This window comes from Podarcis tiliguerta, assembly GCF_965153285.1.
Source record: "Podarcis tiliguerta genome assembly, chromosome: 10".
NCBI classification, from domain to species: Eukaryota; Metazoa; Chordata; class Lepidosauria; order Squamata; family Lacertidae; genus Podarcis; species Podarcis tiliguerta.
In genome coordinates, this window is record NC_139543.1 from 18,864,135 (window position 1) to 18,878,572 (window position 14,438).

The 14,438-nt window shown below is 43.9% G+C and overlaps 1 protein-coding gene across 7 annotated transcripts in view; it reads left to right on the forward strand.

Annotated features, from left to right (window-relative positions):
• The window catches only part of CADPS2 (calcium dependent secretion activator 2), a 343,854-nt gene that overhangs the window by 226,623 nt on the left and 102,793 nt on the right, over positions 1–14,438 (forward strand). For all 7 annotated transcript variants that reach the window (XM_083399351.1, XM_083399353.1, XM_083399352.1 and 4 more), the window contains exon 13: positions 1,100–1,287. In XM_083399351.1, coding sequence (XP_083255477.1) covers positions 1,100–1,287 — 188 coding nt within the window. The remainder of the gene's footprint in view (positions 1–1,099; positions 1,288–14,438) is intronic.

A 14,438-nucleotide genomic window follows, 5' to 3' on the forward strand; every position in this document is an offset into this window, starting at 1 on the left:
CCATTCAGACATCATGCCAAACTATGGGTTATTATGATGGGAGGGAGCATAGCTTCCCACTGGGGTCACACACTCCCTTCTTGTTTCATAGTCACAAGCTGGTGCTTCTGAGTTCAGTTAATCACAGTATATCCTGGTATCCAAACCCTAAACTGTGGTTAATCATAATGAATGTTTTCAGAAACAAGCTAGCTTCATAAACTATGGTTTGAAGTTGCAATGGTGCCTCGCAGGCTGATGCCTCTGGCCCTAACTGTTCCCCTACGGAAAATTTCACCAAACACCACTGGTTGAAGTCAGGACACTTTGAGACGATTGTACAATGTACAGTCTAGATGTAATAACTGGCAGGTCTGGTTGTCAGCACTGGGGCATTTTGGGTGTGAGGGGTTTTTGCAGGGAGGATGCTGACTGGGCACAACCTTGGTGATATCTCCCAATAACCAATTTAGACTCTTCTCATGAGCAGTTAAACTTCCCTTTTGCTGTGTGCCTTTTATCTCATGAGATAATTCTAAGCCATTCATATTTGTTCTTTTTACTTAAAGCAACACTCTGCATGAGAAACTTCTAACCTTCCTTCCTCAGGAAGAATTGGGAATATTGCGGGAAACAACTTTGAACATTTTAACGCTTTTTTGATACCTCTCTTTCCTCCTCCTCTCCCTGCCAAAAAATTGTTCACGACACTGTCAATTTTGGAGCTAATGACAAATCACATTGATTAAAAATACAATGGAACCGTTGTATTTTTCATTGACGAACATTTCGGAACTCGGAACGCCGTAAACTTGGAAGTAAATGCTTCCGTTTTCAAACGCGCCTCGTAAGTTGAACTTCTGAGGCGGCTTCCTGGTTGAGTTTTCTGTATTAATTTTTTCCGTTTTGAGGCTTCCGTATTGAGTTTTTTATTTATGAGCGTTTTGGAACTCGAACAGTCCTCCAGAATGGATTCTGTTCGAAAACCGAGGTTCCACTGTATATTGCATGAAAAACTGTAGTTTTCGGTTCTTTCTCTCTGAAAATATTTGAAAACAGTGTATAAAAGAACAGTCCAGATTTAATGACGCAACACTTTCCCCCTTCCCATCTCTTACAGGGTTGGTTTAGCCCGGGCCAAGTCTTTGTGTTAGACGAATACTGCGCTCGTTATGGTGTGAGGGGCTGTCACCGCCATCTGTGCTACCTGAATGAATTGATGGAACACTCGGAGAATGGCGCTGTCATTGACCCAACCTTGCTCCATTACAGCTTTGCCTTTTGTGCTTCACATGTTCACGGCAACAGGTATTTTAATATGCAGACTTGCCAGGAAAGTCATTAGGCTATGTGACAAGGAGAGGCGAGCGATGTATTTAGACTTAGCTTCACCCACACACGGTGTAGCAGAGGATTGAATGAGCATCAAGAGTTCAGTTCTTGCAAATGGTCTGTGTGTGTTCTGAAGTGCAGTAGATCATTTTTATATCAAAGCGAACCTCGCTGGAAAATATGCAGGCATGCTGAAAGATCTACGTTGAAGGGCTATTTCTCACCAAACACAGCAGACGTTTGTTACATGTCTTTATATGCATTGTAGCATAAAAAGAGGAGGTGCATATTTTGTAAACGCAAGAAGGGGTGGGGAACAATGCATTCGTTGCAGCTGAATAAATATAAGCATCACTTATTTAGGAGAAATGTAATACCGCCTAGGAAGACCCTGATTTCTAGTGACCCATAGATGTCCAGTGCAAATGAAGAACACTTGTGGGACCCAGTGATGACCTCTGGGTGCTGGTGTGAACTTCTATCATTGACCTATGCCTGGGCCTAAAAATCTCTGTCAGTGTCTACCCTGCATAACACGTCTGGGGAAACTGCTATCATAGGTTCCAATGAATTGCTCTCGATATTGGCTTTGTTTTTGCTTCCCAAGATACATCTTGAACTCTGCTTTGAGCTAGTTTGGAAGTAGTACAATTTATGCTTCCCTTCACTGGTAGAGTGAAATTTCATAGTGTGTGTAGCATTTTCATATTCTGAAACTAAAGCTGCAGTTGTTTTGAAAGAGGGGATTTTGAACTCCTTGATCTTCATGTGGTAGACTCTGGCCTCTAGCCTAGTTTCCGTCACTCCTTTCCTTGCTAAAATGGTTTGAATTCTGCCACGCTTGCAATGAAGTAGCAGTAAATGGACATGTGAATTTAAGTGAACATTCGGTTTTTCTGAGAGCATAATTAGGCCTTGTATGGCAAAAGCCCTGAATTTGCAGCAGTGGTACAAGGCAAACAATTCCTAGCTGTATAATTCAATAAATGGGTGCATGCTCATCCCAAGGGACAGGTGGCTTTGGGCAACTTCACTTTGTTACTTTGAGCACATCTGTTTCCATATTAATGGCTTACAGGTAAATATCACAGTGTGTAGAATGAAGAAGATTGTGTGTGGTGTTAGAGGAAGGGTAGATTAAAAGCTCTTCAATTTGAGTAGGCTAGTAGGCTGAAAGCAAAGAGTAAGGTTACCATAACCTCCGTCATAGAGCTTCAATATGCTGATGACAACGTAGTCTGTGCGCACTCGGAGGATGACCTCTAAACCATCCTAAATATCTTTGCAGAAGCTTACGGAAAGCTTGGCCTATCGCTCAGTAGCTAAAAAAACCAAAGTGCTGCACCAACAAGCACAAAACAACCCCTCTGCATAACCATAACTTAAATTCGGTGGTGTAATGTTGGAAAATGTTGATCATTTTTCCTGCCTAGGCAGTTATCTTTCCCCAAGTGCCAACATCGATGCCAAAATCAATCACTGCCTGAGCTTTGTGAGTGCAGCTTTCTCCTGATTGAAGCATAGTTTGAGGACCGGGACGTTTGCAGGGAAACCACAATGCTTGTTTACAACTTTACAACTACCAACTTTATGTTTGTGAAGCATGGACCCCTTATAAATGCCATCTCCAACTCCTTGAAAGATTCCATCAACAGTGTCTCCCAAAAAATTTACATACCACTTGGGAAGACAGGCGAACTAATGTCATTGTACTGGAAGAAGGAAAGATCACCAGTGTTGAAGCAATGATTCTTCAACATCAACTTGGTTGTACTGGTCATGTGGTTCAGATGCCTGATTATCATCTTTCAAAGCAACTACTCTATTCCCAACTTAAGAATGGAAAGTGTAATGTTGGTGGACAACAAAAGAGGTCTAAAGATGCTGTCAAGGCAAATCTTTAAAAAATAAACACCAACAACTGGGAAACATTGGCCTGTGAGCACTTCAATTGGAGAATAGCCTCTACCAAAGGCGTCATGGACTCTGAAGAAGCACAAACTCAGGACGCTAGGGAGAAACAAGCTAAGGGGAAGGCACGTCTGGCAAATCCTCACCATGATCAACTCCTGCCCAGAAACCTGTGTCCCTGCTGTGGAAGGACATGTGGATCCAGAATTGACCTCCAAACCAACTTAAGAATGCACTGTTAAAACCATATTCATGGAAGGCAATCTTATTCGGCTATGAGTGATTGTCAAAGAAAGAGAAAAAGAAAGAAAGAAAGTACTTCTGGGGGGACATGTTCTGTTCCTTCTGGAGTAGTTTGCCCACCTTTGGTCCCCATCCTGCACTCAGCTCTCACAAGTAGCTCCTAGAAGCTGTCAGCGTGCAACAGCGGCCACACCCTGGGAACGGCTTTGACTTGCCAGCTAAACCAGGTGAGAGTAGCCAATGGGCCTCAAAGTTCAGTGAGTTAGGGACTTCCCCTGTGTGTCAAGACAGGCTTCAGTAGATTGAGCGGACAAGATCAGTAGTGGGTCCAATGGTCAGGAAGATGGTTTCAGCACATGCCGCAGAGGGAAGTGAAGGGCAGATGGGGCTTGCCACCTGGAAAGAGAGCCCATCTAAGAGAAGGAAAACTCTTGCCCTAAACCTCTGCTGCCTTATAGGTCATCTCTGGGAGAAGAAAAGGAGTGGTGTCCCTAAGATGGTTGGATGGCACCTTGTAGGCCTTCTTCCGGCAACTCCTCCAGCCAAGCTGGTGCCAAATGTATTGCTCTGATTTCCGTTGGACCATATCAAGGCCAAGAGAGGGGTCTTGTTGTCTGGATAGCCCAGGACCTCCATACACACTACCCAGGCTTGCACCCCAGAGAGGTAATTTCAATGCTGCTAATGCAACAGTTTGACTGCACCCCTGGAGGTGCACTCCATTGTCTCTCAAGACAAATAGATGCTAACAACAAGAAGAAGAAGAAGAACAGGATAATGACCTCACTGCTGCAATAAAGGTGTTCTGCTTTGACAATATATTCCGTTAGCTTTTCTACAATTGTAGGTTTTAAAAATGGTGGATAATCCAGCTTTCAGTCTATATTTTTGCAACAGTGAGAGAGAGAAAATTCTAGTCCATGGGTTCACTCTTTTGACTGGAGGTTTGGGATGGGATTAAGGTTTTATGGCACAGATAATTTTACTCATTTTGCCAAGTTACATGGTAGTCATTTAAAGATCCAACTCAGTTTTAGGAAAAAGAAAGAATTCACGAGTACACCAACTTATCAAATTTGGCTCAATGTTAGATTTTTTTTTTAAGGCAGCATATTTCTCTGCCCTTGACTTTATGATGTCTTGTATCTTATACAACTACTTCTTTTTTTACCACCTTGGACACAAACTCAACAATTGTCTGTTCCCTTTGATGTCCTCCCATTCTTGTCCATATGCCTGACTTACAAATGGAGTAGCTTTGATTGTTAAATGTTTTTCATAGGTTTCCTCTGCACTGATACGGTGCTCATATAGACAGCCCTGGCCTCTTTGTGAAATGATTGCTAATTGTCAAGGTCTCTTGCTCTCCCTGTCAATGCAATTCCTTTCCAACTGAAGGCAAAAGCACTTGGTTGCCACCCTGACTTGCATTTCCATTTTCCCAGGCATTTTCAGCAACTTCCTGATTAAAGGAAGCTTTTTTAAAAAAATTAATAAATCAAGCGCTCAACAATAATTATACCCAAATAAAGAAGCAACATTATAGGACCCAAACAAGAATGGAGTCTAAAATAGTTCTAGAGTAAAACATTTGACATAAAATTCCTTATTTATCCACTGGTGTCCAAACTGATTGAAAAACTGAATAAAAATAGCAACAAGCTACAGTATAAAAATACAAAATGGCTATACACAAGGGGAAAACATATAAGAGGATTCCATAATCTCCTATTAAACCTGCAGAGTCCAGTGGAGGTGGGATTAACCAGAACTCCAGAGATTAAGAAGACCAAAGGATCCCTTCAAAAGTTTACCTATAGGGACACCTTTCTCCAAAGGGGAAATTAAAAGGTAAAGGTACCCCTGCCCGTACGGGCCAGTCTTGACAGACTCTAGGGTTGTGCGCCCATCTCACTCAAGAGGCCGGGGGCCAGCGCTGTCCGAAGACACTTCCGGGTCACGTGGCCAGCGTGACATCACTGCTCTGGCGAGCCAGAGCCGCACACGGAAACGCCATTTACCTTCCCGCTAGTAAGCGGTCCCTATTTATCTACTTGCACCCGGGGGTGCTTTCGAACTGCTAGGTTGGCAGGCGCTGGGACCGAACAACAGGAGCGCACCCCGCCGCGGGGATTCAAACCACCAACCTTTTGATCGGCAAGCCCTAGGCGCTGAGGCTTTTACCCACAGCGCCACCCGCGTCCCAAGGGGAAATTACTCTGCTTTTATACAACTCTGACCATTTTAATTTACTTGCTGTAGGGAAACTGGATCACCACTGTAGTCTTCACCAACGATTCATTTTCACCTCTCCTGCCAACAGCTTTCTCAAACAAACTAGGCATCTCTGTATTAAACCGGAGGAAGAAAATTTGTTTGGTGCACTTTCTAGGTAGTTTCTAGTCTTACATCCATCTGAAAAGAAGACAGAACAGGGAGGAAAACATCAAGAGTGAGAAAGGGGAAAGAGTCACCAGAAGGAAAGAAAAAAGGGAATAGCATTCAAAATGCAAGAAAAGTCACCAAGTCTCTCTTCATTTTTTTTTATTTTTTTATTTTTAATAACTTTTTTTAAAAAAAGTTTTTACATCAGGTTTAGGGTTCATAAAAGTAAAATATACAGAACAATATTAATAAAAAACAAAACAAACAAGTGGGGACAATCAGATCTTAAATCAATGACAAGTTCCATATTTATGTCCATAGAGGTCACCCAATACTGCTGGCCACATGGAGCAACTCTTCTCATATCTTATTCACAAGGGTGTTTTGTCTTAGCTCAACTAATAATAATAATAATAATAATAATAATAATAATAATAATAATTTATTTATACCCCACCCGTCTGGCTGGGTTTCCACAGCCACTCTGGGTGGCTTCCAACAAAATATTAAAAATAGGATAAAACATCCAACATTAAAAACTTCCCTAAACAGGGCTGCCTTCAGATGTCTTCTAAAAGTCAGATAATTGTTTATTTCCTTGACATCTGTTGGAAGGACGTTCCACCACTACCGAGAAGGCCCTCTTCCTGGTTCCCTGTAACCTCACTTCTCGCAGTGAGGGAACTGCCAGAAGGTCATTGGAGCTGGACCTCAGTGTCTGGGCTGAACGATGGGGGTGGAGACGCTCCTTCAACTGGGCTGAGGCCATTTAAGGCTTTAAGGTCAGCACCAGCACTTTGAAATGTGCTCAGAAGCTAAGGCCTTGTCATCATTTCCGCACCTGACCAAAAAAAAAATCTCCACCCTTAAGACAACCATTCAGGCCTTATTCAGTCATGAACCAGAGCTTCTTGCCAAAATATGTTCTCCCTCCTCCCTGAGCTTCTGGGGTGATCACTTTCACCATGCATGTAGATTTACCCCCTGCAAAAAAGGGGGGGATCCCGTGACTTCACTATCTTGTTTTTATAAGACCTATTGATCATGACCCTTCCTCTGATCACACTTATACATGGAGAATTTAAGAAGACTATGCAAAAAATTACCCTGCCGGCTTCCATTGCTCCTTTAGTTGCATGTATTTTACTCTGATCTTCAGGAAAACAAAGATAAGTAATACATGTTTGAAGCAATATATAAATAAACCTGAAGGATAGATGGCCAGCTTACACAAAGCAAACTAGTCTGTTTCGTGGTGTTCAAAAGGCTGGCTCTGTCATCAAGGTCTCGGTCTTGATTGCCTTCTATAGTTGGGACTGAAATTGACAAGGACAAGAGAGGACATCCTTGCAAAGATGAGTTTCTTACAAGAATATGATGGGCTAGCTTTCAGCCTCTTTCGTTAATACTATTTTGTTCAGTGAATGGGGATGGGCTTTTCTTTTCTTCCCCCCTCTTTTTTGTACAAAATCTCAAGGCCTTTACTGGTTACAATGAAAGCCTACTTTCCATGCCAACTCTTGAGCTGCCTGACACATTCATAGAAATTTTCGCGTGGAAGCCTGACTGCATGCGACTACTTCCCTAGTCTTATTTATTGTCTGGTTTTGAACCTTTTGGTGCTAATGTTTAGCACAGTGTGTCCTATAATTGCCCATACTTATTTCAATAATTCAAAAGGAAGGCAGAAGTATTTTCTTTTATTTATTAACGCGAGTGAAGGACATTGGTGCACGCAGGACGTTGAAATATCTGAGAGAGCACATCCTCCTCCACCACTCTGTATGTATTCCTCCTATTCAAGCCGCTGTATTTGTGAGGCATTATGAGTGTTTTAGAAATAAAAGAATAGAATGGCGTTGTAAAGAGAGGCTCCAGCTGGTATTAAGATACTGAAATAAGAGAAAAAGAAATGGGAAGAAAGAGAGAGAGAAGAAAGGTAAGTCAAGGACAGAAACAGTAGCTCTCACTCGGAATTTTGCTCACACACAGATAATAACATCCACTCAATTCATCTACAGCATGACAAAGGGGGAGAAAAGGAATTTCACAGACAAAGCAGGATAGGTCAGAGTTCTAGGCTGATATCTGTGATTATACATCGTGCTGTGTAATCCTATGTATGTTTTCTCAGAAGTAAGCTCCATGGAGCTCACTGAGGCTTCCTCCCAAGTAAGCACATGTAGGATTGCAGCTGTGGGTCTTCTGCTGGCATCATGGAGTCACTCTGGCTCCACCCTGCTCATGAGGCAGGAGAAGAAACTCTCTGGGGAAGTGGGCGGCTCCCAGTCAGGTTGTGTTGTTTTGTTTTGTTGCTCCTGCCTGAACGATGCAGTCCCATCATGATTGGCTCCTGCTTTTACTCAGGCTAGTTCTGCCCTTCTCCTTTGGACTTTCCTTCTCCAAATCCTGAAGCCTTCCCAGAGAAGCCACTCTAGGACAGCATGTCTTGATGGAAGTCATGGTTCCCGCCTTTGGCACTTACGGAGCATGCTAAGAAGACCTGTAGGTATCAGAGGCCACATCGACGCTTCCTGTTGCTGCAGCCTGATCTCTCGGCATCCAGTTGGCCTGCTGCCTGCAAACCCTTTGCATGCCTGAAGAAGAGAAGAAGAAGAGTTTGGATTTGATATCCCGCTTTATCACTACCCGAAGGAGTCTCAAAGTGGCTAACATTCTCCTTTCCCTTTCTCCCCCACAACAAACACTCTGTGAGGTGAGTGAGGCTGAGAGACTTCAAAGAAGTGTGACTGGCCCAAGGTCACCCAGCAGCTGCATGGGGAGGAGCGGAGACGCGAACCCGGTTTCCCAGATTATGAGACTACCGCTCTTAACCACTACACCACACTGGCTCCTGAGCATGGAACCACCTCAGCAGCCAGTGGCTTTTCGTGGTGTAGACCTCCCAGTAGCCCACACGGCTAAACAGAAGCAGAAACACATGGAAGCTTCTAAAGCATCTCCTGCAACAGCAGTTAGGTCGCCACAAGGCCCTTCCCTTCCTCAGTGACCCACAGCAGACCCAGCCACTATTGGCTCTCCCTTGGGAAGGGATTCAGATAACAGCCACCCAACCCTGACACAGGCTTTTCATTCCACCACCTCAGATGAGGATGAATTTGTGGGGTTTTCGGAGGCTGCTTCTTCTATCTCAATCCCCTAGGAAACCAACCGCTCTCCCAACACATCCAAGACCAGCAGTGCCCACAGGGGGACCTCTATCACCAGAAAATATTCAGCAAATTAAAGAAGCCATCCCCGAGTACAGGCTCCTTCTCCTTCGTTGTAACTGAAGAAGGGAAGTGGAGTGATGGATCCATGCTAGAGGAACAGACCTCTGACCACCTGTTCCAGGATGCCCATTGTTGCATGTCTTGAGCATCTCTCACTCTGATGACCCCGTTCCCCCAAAAGAGGCTAAAGTGCTACCAGAGCTACAAACTTCCACCAGATTTGTTCCAACCCCAACAGACAACAGGCAATTGAGGAAAATAGGATATATCTCTCATATATATACTTGGCAAACTATACACTTGATTCACCCACATTTTGTTCAAGATTATAGTTGCCCAGGTGCTCCCCTTTCTGGGCATTCACACCTATCCTTACCTAGAAAATCTAATCCTTCATCCCCCAACACAAGAAGAAGCATGCCATCATCTAGAAATCACTATGCCATCCTTCAAAGCCCATGCCTTCATCATCAACCAACAGAAAACCCACCTAATAATGGCCTCTCCATATCCTCCTACAGTCTGAAAATTTTTTCCCGTAACTTCCGTCATAGAGCTTCAGTATGCTGATGACAACGTAGTCTGCGCACACTCAAAGGATGACCTCCAAACCATCCTAAATATCTTTGCAGAAGCTGACAAAAAGCTTGGCCTATCACTCAACATCCAAAAAACCAGGTTGCTGCACCAACAAGTACAAAATAACCCCTCTGCAGTGCCACAAATCCAACTCAGTGGTGTAACATTGGAAAATGTTGATCACTTCTCCTACCTAGGCAGTTATCTTTCCACAAGGGCCAACATTGATGCCAAAATCCAGCATCGCCTGAGCTCTGCGAGTGCGGCTTTCTCCCGACTGAAGTGCAGAAAGTTTGAGGACTGGGACATTCTCAGAGAAACCAAAATGCTTGCTTACAAAGCTATTGTACTACCAGCCTTACTGTATGCTTGTGAAACATGGACCACTTATGAACGCCATCTCTAATTCCTCGAAAGATTCCATCAACAGTGTCTCCGAAAAATTTTACACATCGCTTGGGAAGACAGGTGAACTAATAGTGTACTGGAAGAAGCAAAGATCACCAGTGTTGAAGCAATGATTCTTCAACATCAACTTCATTGGACTGGTCATGTTGTGTGGATGCCTGATGATCGTCTTCCAAAGAAACTACTCTATTGCAAACTTAAAAATGGAAAGCGTAATGCTGGTGGTCAACAAAAGAAGTTTAAAGACTCTCTCAAGGCAAATCTTAAAAAATGTACAGTAGCATAAACACTGTCAACTATGAAACACTGGCCTGCGAGCGCTCCAATTGTAGAACAGTCTTTACCAAAGGTATCATGGGCTTTGAAGACACTCGAACTCAGGATGCAAGGGAGAAACGTGCTAAGAGGAAGGAACACTTGGCAAATCCACAACTTGATCAACTCCCGCCCAGAAACCAATGCCCCCACTGTGGAAGGACACGTGGATCCAGAATTGGCCTCCACTGTCACTTACAGACTCATTGTTAAAACTGTGTTTATGGAAGACAGTCTTACTCAGCTACGAGTGATTTTCCGCTGAACATATTTCAGGAGAATCCAGCACCCAGTTAGACTGGCTGAGTCAAACCAAACTAGATCTCTGGGGAACAGATGCTGCATCATCCGATCTTCTCTCAGCTTCAGAACTTCTACGGGCTCTTCGTGGTGGACCTCTTCATGAACTGGGCCACCCAGCAGCTGCCACCGTTCTTCTCACTTCCAGGATCCTCAAGCAGAGGACTGTCATGCTCTAACATCCCCATAGGTGTGTGTTCCTCAGCAGCTTTCTCCACTAATGCCCCATTGGAGATATTTGTAGGGTTGCCACTGGGATATCCCCTAGCACCTTTACAAGGCACTATATGATTGGTTTGCATTCATCTGCTGAGGCTTCCTTTAGGCGCAAGCCCTGCCACTGTAACCTAGTCTACAGTTGGGGTCCACCCTAACTGAGTAAGCTCTGGTACATCCCAATCCAGTGACCCCATTGTGCCAGTAGGAGATAGTATGGTTGGTACTCACCTGAACTGTAGAACTCTGATGGCATCATGAGGTCACTGGAGCCCACACCCCAACATGGACTACAACATGCCTCATTTATTACTGCATGTTCTCATGATATTTGGGCAGCTGGTGGCTGTAACTGTATTAGGAGAAAGTGGCCTTTTACCATTTGTGACATCAATGACTGTTGGAGCTTGGCTGCAAAAATGAGGGGGAGCCTCCCATTTTCCCAGTTTTTTCTCCTGCCTTGTGACCAGGGTGGAGCCAGAACCCAATCTAGTGACCTCATGATGCCAATCAGAGATCTACACTTCAGGTGAGTACCAATCATACTTTTCCTAAGTCAGGCTTGATGAGGAGAAAGACATCAACATGGAGACAAAGGCGTCTTAAAGGCCCAATGGTGAAATGGTTTGGCTGTGCTAGATGAGCAGTGTGTTCTGTTCTTAAGAGGGCCATCGCATCCCTATTACCAGCTTGGCGAAGACCATATAAGGCATGTTGCCTTTCAGAAGCCGAGTGCATAGGAGTGCCATGTTTCCACTTCATACAGCAGGTAATTAATGTTTGTTTTTAATGCCAGTTTTTCTCCCAGTGTGTGGTGGACAATCTTTTTTGCATAAGATGCTATGAAGAAGCTCCCTGTATCTTCTCCCTGCCCTCTGTTTTAATTTTTCTGCTGCATTGTAGTCATACATTAACTCTACAGGCACACTTCAAAAAAGACAAACTAAATAGCTCTTGCTAGCAGCGGCAGATAGCTTTTAAAAAATAAAATGGAGTACCTTGCAATAACGTGAGTGGTGCAAGGAAATGGAGCAATTGTTGTACCGCATTTGTCTGCAGTTGTTTTGAACCACAGCTTCCACATGCATAGGCAGATTGTCATCCTCTTTTATTTTACAAGTGTCTAAAGCTACTAGATGCTATACAGCAGTAATTGGAAAAAATCACATTGCCCTGACCTTAAGGCTTGCAATCGCAGTGTTACAGACAGAGACGAGAATGTGGTGGGAGGGGGTCAAGATGAAAAACCAGGGAATATTTTAAGTTAAACTAACCAGATGAAAGACCAAGCATATATTATGTATGAAGGGAATTGGGTCAAAAAAAATAGACAAGTGGGTATGAGAATTGAATGAGAAAGAGACGACCAGTCTGGTGCCCAAAAGTGTAGAATCAGCCCCCACAAGTTCCAAGTGGAAAACAATGTATGCGGTAAAAAACAAGGCAGAGGTTCAAGGCATAAATATCAGAGATAAAGCCTAACTGCTTGAGATGATGAGAGAACAGGCCCAAATTCAGGTAACGGAGTGGATAAATGTGTCATCCCTAGCCTTCAACTAGAATTGTATCTCTGGGACTTCATTCTGCCTTGTTTCTAATTTGTCTTAAGTGATTACTTTGTCCTGGTAGCCAACCAGTACTTGATCCTTGAGGAGATGGCATTCACCTTTATTATTTTACTATTCAGTCACTGTAGAATTGTGCCCCCGCAGTCCCATACTATTCAAGCATGTCAGGAAGATACCATGGGTGATAATAGCAAATGTCACAGAGATATCCAGCAGAATCAAGAGGAATTGCCCCCGCCATTGCCCCCGCCACCGTGGTCACTGTCAAAGACTACCAATTGTGTTTTAGCCACAAAAGCAGGCCTGAAACCAGACTGGAAAGATCCCAGATAACTCTACTTCATCCAAGAAATCCCAGAGTTGAGTTGCCACAATCTGCTGTAGGAGCTTCTTCAAATGGGAAAAGTTGGAGACTAGCCAATGATTGTCTAGGATAGTGGGATACGAAGATGAGGTCTTTCATAAAGGTCTCACAACCACTTCCTTTGAGGATACAGGGACACAGCCCCCCTGCAAGAAAGCATTTATGATCACCACAGCACATCGGGCCAGCTCTTACCAACCAGGATGGACACAGCTCCGGTCCAGATGGTTGGCATCATCCCTCCAAGCAACTTTTCCACACCATCAAATTGAACAATATGAAACTCATTCATCAAAACTGGAGAAGCATCCCCACAGATCCTGCCCTTAGTGTGGAGACCATGTTAGAATGATTAAAGGTGATTTTGTCAGTGTTCTGCAAAATTGTCACCACAAAATCACCAAGGGTTGATCTATAACTCCTTGCATTCTAGAATCTACCATAAGATAAAGATAAAGGGACCCCTGACCGTTAAATCCAGTCGTGGACGACTCGGGGGTTGCAGCGCTCATCTCGCTTTATTGGGCCGAGGGAGCTGGCGTACAGCTTCCAGGTCATGTGGCCAGCATGACTAAGCCGCTTCTGGCAAACAAGAGCAGCGCACGGAAACGTCGTTTACCTTCCTGCCGGAGCGGTACCTATTTATCTACTTGCACTTTGACGTGCTTTCAAACTGCTAGGTTGGCAGGAAGAATCTACCATACCTTCCCCAAAATAACTGTTGAATGGCACTGCTAATGTAGTTGTGGCAGAAAAGCATAATTTTACTGCCATTGCTGCCGTAGACTAGGCCTGAAAATGGACTCCGCACTTCTTTTTTCATGATCATTCATTTGCCACTGTTCACAGCTGCCGTTTCACCCTTCTGTTTTCCATTTGATAGCCATTCCCCACCCTGTTCCATACTTCCTCAGGTGAACTCAGCCAATGAGGGCTCACGTCATAGATGTCACAATGTTACAGAGGAAACCAGATATGGCTCCTCGTTGATATTACTAACTTGGCCAAATCATGTCCATGTAGGATGAAGACAGCATACAGACCACAAAATGAACTCTTTGCAGCTCTCGTCCATCAGTGACTAAAATCTACGAAAACAAGGCCTGTGATTTATAATGAGTTCTGGGAAATGTGCCCCTCCCTCTCAGCTCATGCCTTTCCTTGCATAGTGCTCCCAAGGCAAAATCACTGTTTAGAGGTGCTAATGTTGCTCGTCGCTGCTGTCCTTAGCCCTAGATTTATATATTTGAAATATGCATGCAGTGGGCTAATTATGTAAATAGACTATAGACGTGGCAATCTAAACAGTAGCAGTGGAGGTTAAGTGAAGGTACAAAATACAGAAAAGGAGCTATTGTTTTCTTCCTCATCATCTCATCTTGTATCTAGTTCTCACGCTGAGACTTCCCATTTTGTCCCTCTCTTTCTGAAATGATGTTGGTGGGAAATACATGAAGTGCAAAGTGACTTTTTCTCCCTGCTGAGAAGCAGGTTGAATTGAGAGATGCCCGGCCTGCTTCCGAGGTTGGCGTCTCACTCCCTCTCTTTGATGGAAGCTGATGCGCTGAACTTTTGTCAAATGGATAATCAAAGCGAATGCCATCT